We start from the raw sequence: 20,965 nt of genomic DNA, 5'->3' as shown, positions 1-20,965 counted from the left end.
ATTCCCTGCCTGTTCATGTGTCTGTCTAAATGCCTCTTAACTTTGCAAACATATCTGTTTATATTACCTTTCCTCGCAGTGCATTCCAGGCACCTTCCACCGTCTGTGTGATTTTAAAAAAGAACAACTACCCTTGGGTATCTCCTTGTAAAGCCACCCCCCACTCTCAACCCTTAAACCTATGTACCCAAGTATTTGACATTCTCACCTGGGGAGAAAGACTCCACAAACTATTGACCTCATTCATTCCTCGTAATTTTTATCCACACCTAATAGTTCACTCCTCGGCCTCTGACACTTGAGCAAAAGTAATCCTAGTCTGTCCAACCTTTTCTTATAGCTAATAGTGGGTGGCTATGGCCGCATGGTATTATTTTCAAATTGTTAATCCAGAGACCTTGGTAACATTCGGGGGACCCAGGTTCAAATCCTGCCATAGCCCTGTCATGACATGGTTTTCTTTTAGCACAGACAAACCATTCTCACCCATTCTCAGACCTACTAACACATTACATGGTTCTGAGGTCGGGTCACTCAACCTAAAAATTAACTTCAAAGATGCTGCCAGACCTGCTGAGCGTTTCTAGCAATCTCTGTTTTTGCATCATGTTACGTGGTTTGCATTCACCCACTGTCGAATCCTCATTAATCATCTTTGTCATTTCCTTAAACTAAATAATGAAGTTATTTCTGCACCCTTGATGAGGACCCGATTTGCCACTTTCTTATTGTGGGATGCAACCTGTTGCAAAGGTACTGCTTTTGACACCTTTTCCCTGATTTGGGATCACTGGTGCTTTTCATTGTTCTTGCCCTATGTTTTCCTTCCCGATTCAAATGAAGGCAGTATGTTGGTCAGCCTGAAGCAGCAGCAAGTTTTGTTGAACCACTATCCTTTTCAGAATGCAGAGCCTTTTACCCAACATGCATAGTTAAGAGAGAAGTTACTCGTTACTCTGTTTCTGCGTTTGTGTGCTTACACAGCTCAACCTTGGGTGAGGAATTGGTTTCTCTTCATGTTAAAAGCATTCTTTGGTGCCATGGGATTTTGTGTGCCTAATTCAGCATAAGGCATGTACTGCAGTTTTCGACCCATTAAAGGAAGGAACAGTTTTAATTGCAGTGCTCCCTCACCACTGTGTTGAAATGTCAACCTAAGACATAGACCATCTTCTGGAGATTCATATACAGATTAATACATTTCTATTTTCCAAATGTTAGCCTGTTTTTAAAAATGTCCTGAGATGTTATGTTAAATGATTTCTGAAACTTAGGAAATTGAACCTATTCATTTGTAGTTGTTACATGAACTGTATGAGCTAGGAATTTGCCATGCTTGCTCTCTAAGTTTTGGCTTTCATACCAGCTATCGAGGGTGTTTAGCCTTATGAACACTGACTGAAGAATATAATTTTATTTATTGTGTATGTTAAACTAATTGCCTTTCTAGGACTTGTCTTTGTTTCTTGTGAATTATCTGTCAAGTTTGCACTGTGCAAGTGTTGAGTTTTGTTTCTTTCCTGCACATGTTTCTCTGAATTTGGTTTGTCGGAGTTTTGAATGGAAAAGGACTTTATCACAAATGATCAGTGGGCAGTCTTCATGATAATGCTATTTACCTGCTATTACTCAATGATGGTATTGGTCATATTCATTTTTTACAAAAAAATGTTATCATCATCCTTGGGTTTAAAATCAGTTAAACCATATATCCATATGACCTTGAATATACTTAACAACTGGACCTTCACAGCCCTCTGGGACAGAGAACTCCAAAGATTTATCACTGAGTGAAGAAATTCCTTCGTTGTTTTCTCGAGTCCTGAAACATCTGTTGCATGTTCTGACTCTCTGTCCCCTTGGTCTAGAACCCCCTCCCCCTAAGTAGGGAATAACATCCTTCCTGCATTTTCCCAGCTGATCCAATAAATTGCAAGAGTTTGATTCACTTCCCATTCATATAAACTCAAGACTGCTTATAGACTTAGTCTATTTAACCTTTATGCATACATCATTCGCTCCATCCGAATAATTGTGCTAGTGAACCTTTGCACTCCCTGTACGGCAAGTATGTCTTTCCTTGAGTAAGAAGTGGAAATCTGTGCTCCAAGTGCAATTTCAGTAAAGCTTTTTATACAATTATAGTAAGACATCTTTACTCCTCTATGCAAGTCCTTGTAATGATGTAATGGAATCGAACCTCGCGTTTGCCTCTTGAATTGCTTGTTGTACTGACCAGTGTGATGTGTGATTGTCTGTAGACTGCCATGTTACCAGTTTTAATTTTTGGCCTCATTTTAGCTATCCCCAGTACATATTTAATGTTAATGTCTTCACTGTGCTAATATTTTTAACTGACTTCTATACTGACAGGTTCACAGAGCTGTATGTCGAGGAGCTAGAAGATGAAGGAGACCTCCGAATCCTCATATCTGATTACCTAAAAGGATTAAGTGTCAGCAAGAAAACTATTCAAGGCATCATCGAGTAAGAATAATTTGGTGATTCTGTGTGTAGATGTTTTGAAGTATGCGCAGTGTTGGGTGAGGTGGAAGAGAAGTAAGTGTTAGCAGTGTAGATAATTTTCGGTACTATTTTCTATTTGAATTTACATGAGGGTGGTGGCAATATTTTGTCTATGCCGCTCTGGTTGCAATTTTTTTCTTTACAGCAGTCACTTTGTTGTAATGATAAAGAGAGATATCAATGGTATTGTTCCTATGTTCCTCCTTGATGTGCTCTTTCCAGTTCCTGCCTCAATTCAGTTGTTAACGATTTGGCTTCTGCTGCTTCAAGGTTCAGTCCTTGAGTCTGTTAAGTCCCATGACAAACATCCTTATTTCTACACTGCAGTGTTGTAATTGGTAAACCGGTCAACTATGAAAGGACATCTCATCGGCTTGTTTTCTGTGCTGATGTCAGTGCTGGCTTTTATAAAAACTTTTTTTCTCCGAAGAATGAGGAGAGATCTTCTAGAAATATATAAGATTATGAAGGGAATAGATCAAGTGGAAGCAGGGAGGTTGTTTCCGCTAGCAGGTGAACCTAGGACTGGAGGGCATCACCTCAAAATAAAGGGAAACAGATGGAGCTCTGAGGTCAGGAGGAACTTCTTCACCCAAAGGGTCATGAATCTGTGGAACTCCCTGCCCAGTCAAGTGGTTGAAGCTACCTCGCTGAATGTTTTTAAGGCAAGGCTAGATAAATTTTTGAACAGTAAAGGAATTAACGGTTGTAGTGAGTGGGTGGGTATGTGGAGCTGAGTCTCAAAGATCAGCCATGATCTTATTAAATGGCGGGGCAGGCTTGAGGGAGGGGCCAGATAAATATACGGAGCACAAAGATGCACATTTGATACGTGTTGCGGCATATTAAAGGGATTAGTTGGATAGCCTTCATGTAAATATCACTCTGTTTCACATGTATCTTCCTCTGAAGGTATGTCTGTCTTTATTAGGTTTTACTCCTGCTCATAGTTCTTATGTTCTTTAATATTCTTAAAGCACAAGCCAACGCTTGAGGATGACACAATAAGGAAGCTGCCTTGGTCAGCCAAAACAAAGACCCTCTTCAGACACTGCACATCCAACCTGTACATCCAGACATGTTAAACTGCATGATCTAATCACTATTTATTATCCCCAAAGACACCAATACGGCTCTGTTATTACAGCTCAGTGATAGCCTTTAACACTTTCAACTGGAACCCTAAGTTTCACCCTTGCATTTCCCTCAATGGATGTGAAATGATTTGCTGTTTGAAGCTGCAATACCCAAAAATGGAGATTCATCAAATCACAAATTCTAGATCGGTTCACTGTTGCCTATTGCACAGCAGGTTGACATTGTTACCAAAAATATATAGAGCACAAAGATGCAAATTTGTTAACATGTTGTGGCATATTGAAGGGGTTAGTTGGGTAGTCTTAAAGTAAATATCATTCTTTTTCACATGTATCTTCCTCTGAAGGTATGTCTGTCTTCATTAGGTTTTACTTATCTGTGCGTAAGGAGAAAAATGTCAACTTAATGGATGGTACAGGCCATAGACCCCACTACAGTCTTCGAACTCTCTGCCGTGCTCTTAAGTTTGCAGCATTGAACTCATGCAACAATGTTCAACGCTCATTGTATGAGGTAACTGATGAATACCATTTCTTCATTCTTAACATGACAATTGAATTTGACAGTGAATTAGTTCATGTTTTATTGTACACATTTTAGGAGAGTGCCCTGAAGCATGCAATGCATTTGTAATGTTTCTTAATACATAGACTCAGTTAAAGGTATCCTGTCTCCTCTGAGAAACGTTTATTGTTGCACCTAAAAGCAGACCTAGTTTAGGTCATACACGTGGAGTTTAAATGTAAAAACTATGTGTGAGGAGATTAAGATCACTCTTATGCAGTTTGCTTTTGTTTGTTTTACTCCCATTTTGTCCCATCCCAACTTGTGTGATTTTTGTAAGGGGATGGAGTTGAACCCCCACACCCAGATTAATCAATACCTTATTAGATAATGACAAAGGGTGATTGGCTGAATGGCTCATTACTCCTATTTCTGACCATTTTAAAAAAAATGTTTCTGTGAAGTATAAAAGGATGGCATATGTTCTACAGCCATGTAATGTAATGACCTCTCCCAGAGTACTACAAGAAGGATTTATTTGCATTGGAGACGGCTCAGAGACAAGGTTCTGGGGATGGAGGGGCTGCCTTAAGGAAAGGTTCAGTATAGTAAGACAATAGTCATTTAAGGTTTAGAAAAAATTGAGAGGTGGTCTTCTGGAAATAGACAATTCTGAGAGACTTTACAGGGTAGCTGCTGGGAGGATGTTTCTTTATGCTGGTAAATCTAGAACCAAGGTACACGACTTGAATAGAAGGGGTCTTTCCTTTAAGACAATTATAAAAGGCCATTGAAGCTTTGGAATTCTCCCCCTTATGGCAGTAGAGACGGGACAAATTAAATATTCAAGGTTGAGTTTTACAGAAGGGTAAGTGAGTTGAGAGTTAAGACCAGGAACAGTTCCATCTTAATCTTAATGGCAGAGCAGGTTTGACCTACTCCTCCTTCCACTTCAGTTATTCTTATTTTCTATTTCTTTAAAATTCCTAATTATCCATAGTGCTGGGTACTCATGTTGCATGCCTAAAATAATTTTGGATATTTTTACAGGGTTTCTGCATGAGTTTCCTTACTCAGTTGGATCGTGTATCTCACCCAATTGTTGAGAAATTGATTTGCTGTCATATTATTAGGAACAATGCCAAGGCTATTCTCCAGCAGGTACTTCCTTGTATATTATTTCCTATGAAGTTAACTGTGATTTGGAATACTATACCAATATGGGATGGAGGCTTATTGAATGGTAGTTAGTGCTCATTTTCTACAACTTTAGCAACTATTTACAATATATTGCTAATTCACAACCAGAGGAAGATTCTTCAGACAGAACTTGGTATAATCTATAACAAACAAAAACAGATTGCTGGCAAAAGACTCTTGGAAAGGTCACTGGACTCAATATTAACTATTTTCTCTTCACAGATGCTGCCAGACCTGCTGAGTTTCTCCAGCAATTTGATTTTCTTTGTTTCAGATCTCCTCAATTCTTTGTTTTATTTTATATTATAAGCTACATTTGATCGCCAAATAATATTTTAACTAAATTCTCAGGTTGTGTTCATTATTGGTATTATTAGCCATCTCTAGTTAACAAAGGTGGTGACAATTTGATACATCTGAAAGGTGTTTTTGATGACTTAAACAACAGTTAAATCAACCACCTTGGAGTGGGGCTGGTGTCTCAAAGCCCAGACACAGCACGATCAACTAGTTTCCTGGTTTAGTACCTCATACATACAACATTGCTTTCACTTCCTTGATATTAATCGGATAATTAGATGACTTGTTTCAACTGAACTTTGAATATAAATTTGTCATGGAGGAATTTAACTCTCTGTAACTAGTTCAGTGATGTAACCATTACATTACTGAATATCTGGAAGTCTGATTACTTGCAACCTTGATCTTACATTTGTTCCTAAGATGACCCGTGGCTTCATACACACTACCAAAAATATCTGTTTCCAATTGCGACTCATCTGCTGAAACCCCCTTTAATGCTCTGAATGAACTTGACTATTCCACTGCACATTTTGATGGTCAGAGAGTCATAGATTCATACAACATGGAAACAGACACTTCAGTCCAACCAGTCTACAACCTAAACTAATCCTACCTGCCTGAGCTTGGCCCATATCTCTCCAAACATTTCCTGTTCGTGAACTTATCCAAACGTCATTTAAATGTTGTAACTGCACCTGCATCTACCATTTTCTCTAGCTATTCATTGCACACACGAATGACTGTTTGTTTAAAACAAAGTTGCCCCTTAACATCCTACACTCCAGTGATAAAAATCCCAGTCTTTCCAGTCTATTTCTACATCTCAAATCCTCCGTTACTGGCAGCATTCTGGTAAATCTTTCGTGAACCTTTTCCCGTTTAATAATATCCTTCCTGTAACAGGGTGACAAGAACAGCACGTGGTTCTCCAGAAGAGCCCTCACCAACATCCTGTACAACCTCTAAATAACATCCCATCTCCTATACTCAAAGGTTTGGGCAATGAAGGCAAGTGTGTTAGATGCACGGTGGCTCAGCGGGTAACACTGCTGCCTGACAGTGCCAGGGACCCAGGTTTGATTCAAGCCTCAGATGACACTCTGTGTGGAGTTTGCACGTTCTCCCTGTGTCAGTGTGGGTTTCCTCTGGGTGCATAGGTTTCCTCCCACAGTCTAAAGATGCTCAGGTTACATGGATTGGCCGTGCTAAATTGCGTGTAGTGTTCAGGGATGTGTAGATTAGAAGGGTTATAGGGGGATGGATCTGGGTGGGATGCTCTAAGGGTCAGTGTGGACTTGTTGGGCCAAATGGGCTGTTTCACACTGTAAGGATTCTATGATCCTGTGATTAACCACCATGTCAACCTGTGGTGCAAATTTCAAAGAATGATGTACCTGAACCCTTAGACTTCTCTGTTCTACGACACCACCCAGGGCTGTACCATTAATTATAGAAGTCCTGCCATTGCTTATATTACAAAACTTCAGTACCTCACATTTATCCAAATTAAGCTCCATCTGCCATTCCTCAGCCCATTGACCCAATTGATCAAGATCTCTTTGTAATCTTAGAAAACCTTCCTTCTTCATTGTCGACTATACAACCAATTTTGGTGTCACCTGCAGACTTACTAACAAAGCCTCCTATGTTCTCATCCAAATATCCAACAAAGCAATTCAGCATATCATTTGTTGGTGACATTTATATAAGATAACACTTATTGTGAAGAAAGTTAATAACTTAATGGTGCGTTCCTCTGATGTACAACCTATAATTTCACACCTTCCTTGTCAGTACAGTTGTACTCTGAGTGGCCTTGCACAGACTATACTGGATGTATGGCTTGAAGCAAACACAGTTAGTGAGATTACAAAAACACCTTAAAGATTAATACCATCAAAAAATATAAGACGCAGGAGGCCATTCAGCTCCTCAAAGCAATAGACGATTTACTAAGATAGTGGCTGATCTTCTGTTTTCCTGCATTAGCCCAGTATTCCTCTATGTTTTTAAATATATAAAAATCTGTTGAGCTCAGTTTTGAAGATGGTCAATGACTGAGCATCCATAACACTCGGGTGTAGAGAATTGAAAAGATTTACCCCACGCTCCTGAAGAGATTCCTCCCACAACAGAATCCTCAGTGGCCTGCCTCGTACTCCACAACTCTGTTTTCTGGTTCTACACCATTCTGAGCCGGGGAAGCATTGTTCCTGCATCTACCCTGTTGAACCCTTGAAGAATTTATATTCGTAAGAAATCACACCTCATTCTTCCAAACTCCTGAGAGTGTAGTTTCAGCCTATTAACCTGACATTAGAGAACAATACCTCCTTTGCAGAAATTAGTTTGATGAATCTACATGGAAGTATTTCTTTTGGTAAGTAAGGAGACCAAAACTTTACACAAGATGCCAGGTGTGGCCTTATCAAGGCTGTATGGAATTATAGTAAGTCACCATTATTCCCATGCTGAGATTCTCTTATAATAAAGGGCAACATACCACCTGCCTATTAGCCGAGGCATTGCGTTTAAGAGGAGGGAGGGTACGATGGAACTGTATAAAACATTGGTTAGGTCGCAGCTAGAGTACCGTGTGCAATTCTGGAATCCACATTTTTGGAGGGATCTGCTTGCACCTGACAGGGTACTGGCCTCCCATACATTTACTGTCTCTAAACTTCACGTCAAGCACTGTCTTGATTTTTAAAATTCTTATGTTTTGTTTTCAAATCGTTCCATGACTGTACCTCTGCAACGTCTTCCAGCACCACAACCCTCTGAGATATCTGTGCTCCTTTAATTCTAGTATCTTGGGCATCCCCAATTTCAATTACTCCATCAGTACTGTGTTATTAGTTGCCTAAAGCCTAAGCTTGGGAATCTCCATGCTCAGTGTTGTTTTATTTTTCCGTTTGCAATGTTTCTGTGAAGCTCCTTGGAATGCTTTGCATTTTGATTCATAATTGCATAAGAGATCTGCCGGCACACTTCGATGAAGTGAGCAGTGTACTTCTGCATCATTTCAGATTTTCAATGCATAGATGTGTTTGGTTTGAAAGTTGAAATTGAGATGGTTTCTCTTGGAAGCAATAGTAGTTTTGAAAATGGAGTAGAAGTAACTCCTCTGATCATTAACATTTTCAGCCAATACCAGAACCAAAAGGAGGACGGTCCATACAGATTGAAGGCTACTGGATTGCAACAGGAGATAAGGAGCCTTCTGTTGACAAGTTGTATATTCTCACGCCCTCTGTCAAACTTAACCTACGGGATCTTGCGAGAGTAGTTGCTGCAGGGTAGGAATATGTAATTTTCATCTTCAATTCATTTGGAAAAACTGTTCAGTTTTGTGATTGGCTGTCTTTCGAAGTTTGGCCACAGGAACTCTGTAATCCAAGTTTAGGATAATATCACGAGATCTTCATCATAAATTTGAAATTCAGGTGGGACCCTAGCTTAACGCTTCAAATATACAACATTGCTTCCATGTTAAGCAATGTATTCGGGCCCTAAATAGTGAGCCACTGCCTTCTGATACATTGTGTGATTGCCAACAGCTGGGCTAAGTTGACGGTATGCTTTCAAATATGCCTGTTTCCTGTTAAATGTGAAATAAAGATTGCTTAGTATTCTTAACAGAATAAATAATTGATTTTTAAATTCAAAAATTTCCATTGTCATCTCAAATTTCATCTTTTGTCTGTTTGCTCATGTCATTTGCCTGCTCTCTGTAATCTTGAAACGCTGATAGGTGATCAACACTTTATAATTCTTTTTTGGAAACTAAAATGTTAGTATTCATTTGAATGTTCAATTGACTGTGACTTGTATTGATTAGTGGTATTATTTTTCTTTTTGATGTTTCGTTAAAAGGATACACCCAGTACTTATTCAAGGAGAGACATCAGTTGGCAAAACAAGCTTAATCTGCTGGTTGGCAGCTGCTACAGGAAACCATTGTGTGCGGATCAATAATCATGAACACACAGACATTCAGGAGTATATTGGCTGCTATACAACTGATGAAACAGGAAAACTGGTATTCAAAGAAGGTTTGTCCACATTTTTGTCGCATTTTGAAAGCAATACATCGTGGTTCACATTTTTCCACATGTGATCTTGACCCATATTTTCTGAATGTTATGCTCAGAAATTGTAATGTTGTCTATACTTGTATTTGTAGTCTGGGCACCCTTTTACAGAAGCAAGTTTTGGTTTCATAAGTAACTAACTTACTGAAGTTTGCTTCATTTTAATTGCTGATTGATAAATGCATTTGAAAAGTATATATAATTTCAAAGGTACCTGCAGCTGTCTTTGCAAACTGAATGATCAGAAGTGGTTCCAGATAATCACTAAATTAAACAGTAATCAGGAGCTTCCCTTCCTAGCTTAATGATTTAACTGTACATGATGAAGCTGCACTGCAATAGTGCAAGTCTGTTGACCAATGGAAGCAGGATAGTATTGGCAGAGCTCACAACCAGTGAATCAGATCAGACCTCCCCAGTTCTCTTTCATCCGTTTGTGAATGATGTGAAACCCATCTGCCACAAAAAGGCCCTACAACGCATTGAGTCTGTGCTGGTCAAAAACAAGCACTTAACTGCTAATCCCATTTTCCAGAACTTGGCCCATAGCCTTATATTCCTTTGATCTATGCAAGTGATGTCTAAATATCAATGTTATGAGGATTTCTGCCTCTAGCACTTCTAGGAGCAGTGAGTTCCAGATTCTTCAAGTTGAGAATGATGATCTTTTCCTCCCATTCAATGACGGAAGAGACTCCTGCGTGTGTGCCAAAGACAAGTCTGTGATACTTACAACCGCCTTTAACCAAAGGTGCTATGGGAATAATCCATTTCTGCTTCCTCCTAATGTCACCAACATCGGAAGCAAGTTTGCAGTCAGTCTGATTTAATTCCACGTGATATCCAGTATGTAAGTGTACTCTAGGTCCTGACAACATCCCAGGTGTAGTGAAAGCTTGTCTTCCAGAACTTGCTGTGCCTGTACTAAAGCTATTCCAACGCAGCTGTAACATCAGCACCTAGCCAGCACTGGATAATCAACAAAGTATATTCTGTCTACAAAATTTGTACAGTACAAATTTATCCTAAATGAGATTCTAACCATCTCCTCCAGATGCTCGTGGCATTGCCATAAACAAATTCCCCATCAACAATATCCTGGGAGTCACTATTCACCAGAAACTCAAATAGATCAACCATCTGATACTGTATCTACAAGAACAGATCGGGTTGGATATTCTGTGATATGTGCCGATTGTAACTTGATTGAAAAATCCAAATCCAGAGCAGAGTAGCTTGTTACTCCATCTACCACCTTAACAATTAACACTCTCCACGATTGGTGCATTGTGGCAGCAGTGTACAAGATCTCCTGCATTAGTTCACTTCAGCTCCTTCAATAACACCACAAGCACACTGTCTAGAAGGATGAGGCGATCATTGTGTTGAAACACTGCCACCAGATTTTAAATAAATCACTATTAGTTCTTCTTCATTGAGTTAACATCCATAATTAATCTCTTTTTGGGAGTATCTTTAGCACAGGCTCACCACCACCTTCTTGGGCATTTGAAGGTGGCAGTAAACTCTGGTGATGTCTATATGCTGTGAACAAATTTAAAAGAAAATTTATTGTCTTAGTACTAGGTCCGAAGGTTGCCTTTGTCTAAAATGAAAGGTTGCTTTCAGTTGTAAATTATTTGCACCTTAATTTAAAATGATTGTAGTTTTTACTTTAAATCCTTCTGTCCATCCCTGTTACCTCCAGCAATTGCAGGGTCTCTATTTCAGCTCCTGCAACTTTGTATGATAAATTTGAATTCACTTCACCCTGCGTTAGTGCCCCAGCCATTTGTTTTCAGTTAATTATTTTATGTTCCAAAAAGAAATTGGATTGGAGTTTCTTAATGCATCCTAGTCTTAAAGCTGAATTCTAACAAAAATCAACTGTTACTATCAAAGAGATCATTGAAGGCTTCTGCCTGTGAGCTGTAACAGTGTTAAACTGCTCACCTTATTACGTATACATCATGGTTTTATGACACATCACTATTATGCAATTCCCAGCAGCACAAAAGGTTACCATTGCCAGGACCTTCTGGGATTGTCATTACTAGGGCCATATTTAACATCCAGCTGTGCATCAGACCAATTGCTGCAGCCACAAATAGCCATTCATAGCCCATGTAGTGGGAGGGAAACAAAAAAATCACAAACCGCTCTGAGGACACACAGGTAGTACAGTAGATGAATGTGACTTTCTATCTGTAAATTATGCTGCTATTTTACATTGACTGTTGATCAGACAGGTAACATTGTAATTGCTGCAACAAGTGTTAAGTTACACAGGCTACCTGTCCTTGGTGCCATACCAGATTAGAACCAAGTCTGAGAGAGTGCTACTCTTTCCCTAACACCCAGCGTAATATCACGTCTTGTTATCAGTTTAAAGCGAGAACATCACATGTTGGAAAGCCTTTAAACAGTTAGATGTTAATATTTATTGAACAATAGGAAAAGCGAAGCAAAACAAACACAAAATTGCTGAATTTGCTTTTTTGAGATAGAATGTATGCTCTTGCATTTCATGCAGCACCAAATTTGCAATGATAACTTCACCCAAGACCAATCTTTAGAAGTGGGTGTCAATTAAATTTGTCTGGCTTGCTCACCCAAAGTTGCAGAATTCTATCATGCTGAAAGTGATTTTTGTTTTCATGTGCAATGTCCTCATCCCTGGAAGTTTGCTGCCACTCACCCACCTCTTCAGCATCCGGCACATCTCATCTTTGCTTGCTCCAATTATACAGGGTTCAGCGTACTCTGTCCAGACGGTACTGTAAGGTTTCACAGGCCCAAACCAAGCATGGAGCTTCTTCTTTTCGGGGACCTATTGTCTGCTCCATGATGACCTTTAATGGAATACACACAGTTGGACACTGTATGCCGTCCACAAACAAGGTTCTACGATTACAAATGACTTCAGCAGTGCTTTGGAAATGCCTAATTAATACAATTGCACCTTGATCAGCCTCACATTTGACAACAAGTAGAGCTCAGGTACTCTGATCAGGAAAATGAAAAACGCTTTGTTCGATCTGGGTAAAGTCATAGCTATTATCTGATTCCAGTGTCTTTTGTGATTTGGATGAGCTTTGCAAAGTGAGGCTGAGACTGGTAATTCAGGAGGGCAGCCCACAAACCTTCATGAATGTTATGCTCACTGTCAGATATTGTCCTTGACCAACTGTGGCAGCAGCCCCTGACAAACAGCAGTCCCGATTGAATTGACTGAGTTCACCCCAACTGACATTGGAAATATATCTTCTTGTATTCGTTAAGTACATTGTGGGCACCATTTTGAGGTACGAGGGATCTTTGTTTCTCCTGAACTGATCACAAAATCCAGGCCATTAATGTTTTAGAATGAATGATTTTTGTCCTGTGTTGAGGCAAATTTAAATTAATAGAATGGATAAACTAATGTTTCTAAATCAGTATTTCTGCATTTAATATAACCAAAATGGTGATGTGAGTTTTTTTATCTCTCTTAGGTGTGCTAATCAATGCTATGCGAATGGGTCATTGGATTATCCTAGATGAATTGAATTTAGCCCCTACTGATGTCTTAGAAGCTCTTAATCGGCTCCTTGATGACAATCGAGAGCTCTTCATAACTGAGACTCAGGAAGTGGTAAAAGCACATCCAAGATTCATGCTTTTTGCAACCCAGAATCCTCCTGGACTATATGGTGGCAGGAAGGTCTGTTTTTTTTTTACTTTTCTGGTTTTTCTGTTTCCAGGGGTGATGGGTTGGGCTGAATGTGTATTAGACAATGCATGCCTTCTTTAATTGAAGCTTTATAGATGGCAGAGAATTATTCCTGAACATGACACCTATTAGTACACTGTCACGGTAAATGAAGCCAGCATTGTGGAACAGATATTTAAATTAACTATCAGGAGCATGTAAATCTTGGAACTTGCTTAGTCATGTTTAGTTTACTAAAAATAGGACACTTTTTTTGTATTTATGTAGTGGGGAAGAATAAATATCCTAAGGTACTATTTGGGAACATGAGAGAAAATGAAACAATGCTACAAGGAAATATTAGGGCAGATGACCAGAAGCAGAGCCAGTGAAATATAGTTATAAGGAGGATTGAGAGATGGAAGGGTTTAGAGATTGAGCTTCACGTGTTTAAGGCCTAGGTACCTCAAAGCACTACCAGTGGTAGAGTAATTAAATTTCTGAGGATTGTGGGATTGGAGGAGATTAAAGATCAGAAGGAGTGAGATCATGAAGAAACTTGAAAACCATGAACTTTAAAATCAAAATGTTGCTTGACTGGGAACCACTGTTAGTCATTGAGGACTAGGTGAGAGGTGAACAGTGCAGAGGAAGAGATGATTAGTTGACTGTTGTATGGCCTCACCAGTTTATCGACGGCAGAATGTGGCAAGGTGACCAGGAGTGTGTGAGAATAGTCATGCCTGGCCTCAGTAAAGGTATGTATGCGGGCAGTAGTAGAACTGAGGCAGGGTGGTCAGGTGATGTTATGTAGATGTGAAAATGTTTGTTCTTGTGATAGTGCCGATTATAGGGTTTGAATCTGATATGTAATTCAAATATGACAGAGGTTCAGTCTCATTTGCCAGAGGGACAGATGGAGTTGGTGACTGAAAATTGAGTTTGGAGCTGGCATTGGAGGCAATAACTTTGGTCCCCACTGTTGCCCGTATTAAATTAGAAGCAGTTTAATGGATGTCAGATGCTATCTGATGATCGAAGGCAAGGGACAATCATGAGCGCATCCAAAAACCTATCAGTTTTTGCATTATGTGGCAGCACAAACATGAGAAAGGAGGCTGTGAGAAGAGATTCTTGGGGAACATGTGATGTCAATGTACCTGAGCAGGAACAGCGATCATTGAAGTTTGTTGATCGAATAGAACCAGATAAATGCAGTTTCACCTGGTTGGACGACTGCTGAGATGTTGGATGCAGGTTGTATAGTCAGCATTTTGGAAGGCTGCAGACAGGTAGAGAAGGATATTTTCCCTTTGTCATTCTTGCATAGGATGCAATATGAGACATGGATTTATTAACTAATTAATGTGTAAAATCCATTGTATTTTCTAGTTGTGTGAGGCAGCATGCCATTGACAGTGACATATTGTGATTCCTTCAGCATTTTCCTGAAGTATTTTTATTTCCCATGTTTACAAATTTGGTTTAAGAGTTCAGAAATCTTGGCTGTGTATTATATGAATTATAGAAGTATTAGGTATTACAAGGTATCCTCCACCAGTCTTAAATTGGTTGGGTCTATATCTTGCTATTAAAATCCTGGACTATTGTATGATAAATTTTATAAAAGTTACTATTTTGTTTTAACAATGACTTTAACTTTGTTTTTAGATGTTGTCAAGGGCATTCAGGAACCGTTTTGTGGAATTACATTTCGATGAACTTCCAAAAGCTGAATTAGAAATTATTTTGAACAAGAGATCCAGTTTGCCCCCATCTTACTGTGCAAAGCTAGTCAAAGTTATGCTGGAACTGCAGGTATTTCACAGAGCAGTGTTCTTAAGTTTTGGGAAGGGCTTTCTGTAAGCTCCATGATAAGAGATTTTGAATATTTTAAAAGTGCCTATTGGTGGGGAGGGGGTGGGGAGAAAAGTTGTCAAACTATTATTGAAATAATTCTTGTCACTAACGGTTGAACTGCCAACAGCCTATTGAAGCGTACTATTGAATAAAGACTTGCAGGCTGCAAGAAATTACTTTAACATCATGTTTTAACAAATGTTTCTTAAAACAGTCATATCGTAGAGGATCAAGTGTTTTTGCTGGAAAACATGGCTTCATTACCCTGCGTGAACTATTTAGATGGGCAGAACGCTACAGATTGACTGAACAATTAATGCCTGGTTATGACTGGATTAGACATATAGCCACTGATGGTGAGTTTGTCATTGAGTCTTGTGATTATCATTTTTCTCTTTAAAGTCACTTAGTGCTGTGTACCTTCCCTATCCTAGCTAAAGGCTTGAAGAACTTTGATCTGGATATAATATGAGTGACCCAGGGTGATCTGACCTTGATTGCATCTCCTCGAAAAGCATTAGGTCTTGCCTGACTCTGGTGATGGAAATTGTGAATATTGTGTGGACAAATGACTGATGTCGATGCGTCCTTTCTCTGTTAAAACTCCGACCTGGCTTGCCATCCTCAGTGTTATGATGTTTTATTGTTTTGTTCACTTCTTCTCCAGTACTTCTGTCCACTTTTCTATTGAACACGCCTTCTCTCTTGTGTATGAGTTGCTACCAGAGGCATGGAAATCAACTAGCAATAATAGTCCTATTCCTCTGGGGTGGCATGAAATGGGAATCTCACTTTTGCACAAGACATCGTTAGTTGTGTGGTTGTGTAGACTGCCTACAAATTGTTTGTTTCTTGTGGACTTTGCCAAAGTAAAAATTTACGTTTATAATGAAGTGAATTTTGCACCTTAAGCCATGTTTTTGCTCGACGCTTGAGTTTAAGACTGTGTCCACAAGTTTGAACCAACTTTTTAAATATTTCACCTGCGTTGGTCTGAACTAATAGTTGATTGCTCTTGCAGCTTATATGCTCTTGGCAGGCCGTGTAAGGAAAGAAGAAGAAGTCGCTGTTATTCACCGTATCCTTGAAAAAGAATTTAAAAGGAAGCTTGTTCCTGAAGTTATGTTCTCAAAAGAGAGTCTTCAAAAAAGAATGGGTAAGTTTTTTTTTTATCAACAGAGCCTTATTTTGTTTCGAGATTTTGTGACTGCCTAGTATTTGATGGCATGCTTTCCCAAGTTATGGGTTTCAAGGGCCATTCCATGACTTAAAGCACCAAAGTAGAGGCTGACAGTAGAGTGCAGAACTCTTGGCATGCTGTATTGTTAGAGTTGCTATCAATCACTTGAGATGTTAAATCGAGATTCAATTGGTTCCCTCAGTGAAGGTTATAAATTCCAAAGATGTGCAGGAATTATTTTGGCCTGACCTGTTTTAATCATTCAATCAATATCAGAATTACAGTTCATCTGGTAATTATCACATACCTGTTTTAAAGGAGCTTTGCATGTGCAAATTGGCTGCCATATGCTTCAGTTGCTTCTTGGCTATGTTTTGCAATGCCTGTGATAATAAAAGGCACTGTATAAATGCATCCTTTTTCTGATGCTTTATGAATGATCAATTATGTTAGCTAGTTTCTGTACCATATATCCATTTGACTTAACTGGCCCATGCTGGTCTTTATGCCCCACTTGAGCTGCCTCTGTCTTTTCTCATGTAAGTTTATCGTTGTAACCATCTCCATCTTTCTCCTTCATCTATTTATTTAGCTTCCCCTTAGGTGATCTGCAGTCATATTCTGGTAGTGATTTCCATATTCTTATCCTTGGGTAAATTCTGAATTCCCTATTGGGTTTCTTGATAAAGTGAGAAGTCACACAATGTTAGGTTATAGTTCAACAGGTTTATTTGAAAGCACAAGCTTTCAAAGCACTGCTCCTTCTTCAGGTGAAGTGTCTTCGCTCCAAAAGCTTGTGATTTCAAATAAACCTGTTGGACTATAACCTAGTGTTGTACGAGTTCTGCCTCTGTCCTCCCCAGTCCAACACCAGCACCTCCATATCAGGGTTTCTAGATGATCATCTTAAATAGATGATCTTGAATTAGGTACTTTCCCAAAAAAAAATCATCTTGATCAAAATAAAAGTCAGGCTGTTGCTGTTTTCCTGTTTTGTGACTGGCTTATGTACACATTTTCTGGTATCATTCTTGTCAATCTTCTCTGCACGGTCTGTATATTTCCATATTGTTTTTTAGGATATGGTGACCAGAACTTCTTGCAAAGTTCAATGCAGGCTTAGTACAAACTTCCCTACTTTTCAGTTCCATATATCTAGATAGAAAATCCTGTGTGTTTTGTTTTGGCTTTGCTAACCTGTGGTACAACTTTAGTGATTGATACACTCGTATTCCTTTATTATCTTCCACCAACGTATACTTGCTTGTTAAAGTAGTAGGCAGAATATACTACTTAATTTATCCGTTTTGAAATTTGTTTTCCCATTCTGCAAGTTTATTGATGTTTTCCTGTATTGACCATCTTCCCTGTACCCTCAAACTTGACATCATCTGCAAATTGAGAAATATGGGTTGTTGATTCCAAAGTCAAAATTATTTGTATAAGTTGTGAATGGCAGTGGTCTTAGTATTAATCATGCTAGAACAGCTCTCTACCTATCTCAACAACTCTTCCAGGCTCCTTTTAAACAGCACTTTCCAAACACACAACCTCTATCGCCTAAATGGTCAGAGGCAGCAGATTCATGGGAATAGCACTACTTCCATGCTTCCTCCAAGCCATACACCATCCTGACTATACTGACATTATTTGAATGTTGTTTTGTCAAAATTCTGAAACTCCCTCTCTGTGGTTGTCTATATTCACATGGACTATAACGATTCAAGAAAGAGGTTCATCACCACCCTTCTGGAGGACAGTTTGGGATGGCTGATAAATGCTAACCTAAGCAGCAATGCCACATCCTGTGAATTAATGAAAAGTACCTTCTACCACTTTGAATAACTCGCCATTCATTGACTACAGGACAAACCAATCCACTCTGCATGTTTCTGATTCCGTTCTCTGAACTTAATCACTAGCCTCTTTTTGTATACTTTGTACAAAGGCCTTCTGAAAGTCCAAGTAAATTACAGCTGCTGTATTACTATATCTTATTCTGATACCTCGTCAAAATTCAGGAACATTGTTCAAGTAAGGTTTTTCCCTTTGGAATCCATGCTAACTGCTTGTTATTTTTCCTACTCCTAGTTGTTGTACTACTTCCTTTTTGTAGGAATTCCATTCAGTTTCCTGCCACTGATGTTAAGCTGTTTGTTTGTGATTCTTTGGGGCATGTTATTTAAATCTAGGAATTAGATTGCTACCTATCCTCTGGCACCTTTTCAAACTAACAATGAAATAAAAGTACAGATACCTCTGCAACCTTTTTTAATTTGGATTGCTTCCAAGTATTTTAAAATAAATTTATCTTAACCGGGAGCTTTTCTTCTGAGTTTGAATAATTTACTCAATCTACTTTTGTTTTCTTTATTACTGATGTGATCACTCAATGTCGTGCCCATCTGTTCTATTTCTCTTTGAAATCCTGAAGCAAAGTAATATTTCTCCTCTCCAGCAATATTTGTGGTATCATCCTGTCAATCCTTAGTTTGTGTGCACTGCGCTGCTAATTTAGAAATATTTTGGAATTTGGACATGTTTTAGTCTGGCACTTTTAAGTGGTGCTCACAAAACTTTAAAAATCAGTCTCCACTTACAGTTTGGGCCTTTTGTTTGATCTTGTCAATTTGTGAGGTTGAATAGGTTTCATATCAATTTAATCAGGTACACACATTCATGCTGATTAATAATGCTTCATTACTGTAGCTGTACGTGACTCGTCCCAGTAATTCCGTTATGACCTCATTTCGCTTGGTTTCTTACTTTACAGATCAGTGGCCAAGTCTGACATCAGTCATGTCTGATGACTTTCGCCATGTCGTGTGGACATATGGAATGCGAAAGTTGGCAATTCTGGTAGGACAAGCTTTGCAGTTTCGAGAAGCTGTGCTAATTGTTGGAGAAACTGGGTAATTATCCAAAATTTTGATTAAATCTTAATCCTCAAATGATATGTTTATACTGGTACAACTATAAACTGCAGTTGTAATAAATTCTGTTGAGGTTTGAACATTAAATTTTTGCATTTCACGCAACATGTATTGTTATGAACCAGACAAAACCCCCTTCAGCTATATCAAGGAGATACCCTAGACCCTAACCATTATCTTATTTAAAGACCAAGTGTAAAGTGCTATATTCTAGATGCAATTCGATTGGTCACACAACTAGGCTTTAAGCAAAACACACTTCATTCTTGCCCTACAGTTAAAATACAAACAAAGAAGAATTGGTCTAACTTTAACTCTGCTGAAAAACTTAACAGATGATTTAACTACTAAACAGTAACTGTTCCAATATGGGCAAATCCCACAAACACACCCTGGGCTAATGCAAATTCAGTAAAACGGAATTGTCTCACATACGAGTCTGGCAGCAGAGAGAACTCAAACTTTTAGCTTTTTTTAAAATTCATTCACGGGATGAGGACATCGCTGGCTAGACCAGCATTTATTGCCCATCGGCAGTTCAGAATCAGCTACATTGCTGTGGGTCTGGAGTCTCATGTAGACCAGACCAGGTAAGGATAGCAGCTTCTTTCCCTAAAGGATATTAGTGAACCAGATGGGTTTTCCAAACAATTGCCAATGGATTCATGTTAATCATTAGATTCTTAATTCCAGATGTTTATTGAATTCAAATTCCACCATCTTCCGTGGTAGGATTCGAATCCGGGTCCCCAGAACATTATTTGGGTCTTTGGATTAACAGTTCAGCGATAATGCCATAAGGCCATTGCCTCCCCTCTAGTAACAGAGAGAGAAAGAGATGTAGCATCTTCCACAATCAGTTTCCAAATCCCAACAACTACTAAAAGCTAAACTAAAACCCTGGCTCTCGGGGAGCCTGACTCTACCCGTTCATCCTACTTCTTTTGTTCTAAATTTTTAAAAAAATACACTTGCATTGGATTTCCTTTATTCGCTTAGAAACAACTTGGTGTCTACAGCTCAAAACCTGTCATCAAAAAAAAAGAGAAAATGCACCTCCTCAAGCCATAGTATTGCCATGGTACAAAAATACAGTTGTAAAACTGCACTAATTGGAGAAATTTGGGAATATTATTGAATTTGCAGTATAAATGCATCAGCCAGAGGTGCTGAGTGGATGATCCATCTCTTCCTGAGGTCCTTACAGTTGGAGCAGCCAGTAATTTGCAGTTTGATTCAGCCTATATTATATCAAGAAATAACTCCACACCCTACATGTCACTCAGATTATAGACTGTGACCAAAATTCCACCTGTAGTGCTGAAGACTTGTGCTTAAGAATTAGCCATGCTTCTCATTTGTTCCATTAGTACTTCAATGCTGACATCTGCCTTACAGTCTGAAAATTACCCAAATATGCCTTTTCCTCAAAATGGACAAATCCAATTAGACCAAATGTCCACCCTGCCCAGTAACCTAATAGTGATGATCAGCAGAATGATGAAAGGGATTGTTGACAGTGTAGTATAACAGCATTTACTGAACAAAAACCCGTTCACTGATGCTTTGTTTGGTT

The 20,965-nt window shown here is 39.0% G+C and overlaps 1 protein-coding gene across 1 annotated transcript in view; it reads left to right on the top strand.

The window, feature by feature from the left end:
- The window catches only part of mdn1 (midasin AAA ATPase 1), a 174,473-nt gene that overhangs the window by 34,723 nt on the left and 118,785 nt on the right, over positions 1-20,965 (top strand). The window contains exons 20-29 of the mRNA XM_048530338.2: positions 2,374-2,487; positions 3,990-4,137; positions 5,179-5,289; positions 8,779-8,930; positions 9,508-9,686; positions 13,220-13,428; positions 15,088-15,234; positions 15,491-15,632; positions 16,298-16,432; positions 19,230-19,368. Coding sequence (XP_048386295.2) covers positions 2,374-2,487; positions 3,990-4,137; positions 5,179-5,289; positions 8,779-8,930; positions 9,508-9,686; positions 13,220-13,428; positions 15,088-15,234; positions 15,491-15,632; positions 16,298-16,432; positions 19,230-19,368 — 1,476 coding nt within the window. The remainder of the gene's footprint in view (positions 1-2,373; positions 2,488-3,989; positions 4,138-5,178; positions 5,290-8,778; positions 8,931-9,507; positions 9,687-13,219; positions 13,429-15,087; positions 15,235-15,490; positions 15,633-16,297; positions 16,433-19,229; positions 19,369-20,965) is intronic.

Source organism: Stegostoma tigrinum, chromosome 4, assembly GCF_030684315.1.
Source record: "Stegostoma tigrinum isolate sSteTig4 chromosome 4, sSteTig4.hap1, whole genome shotgun sequence".
NCBI lineage: Eukaryota > Metazoa > Chordata > Chondrichthyes > Orectolobiformes > Stegostomatidae > Stegostoma > Stegostoma tigrinum.
The sequence above is the reverse complement of the archived record's forward strand: the minus strand, read 5'-3'. Positions and strand labels throughout refer to the sequence as shown.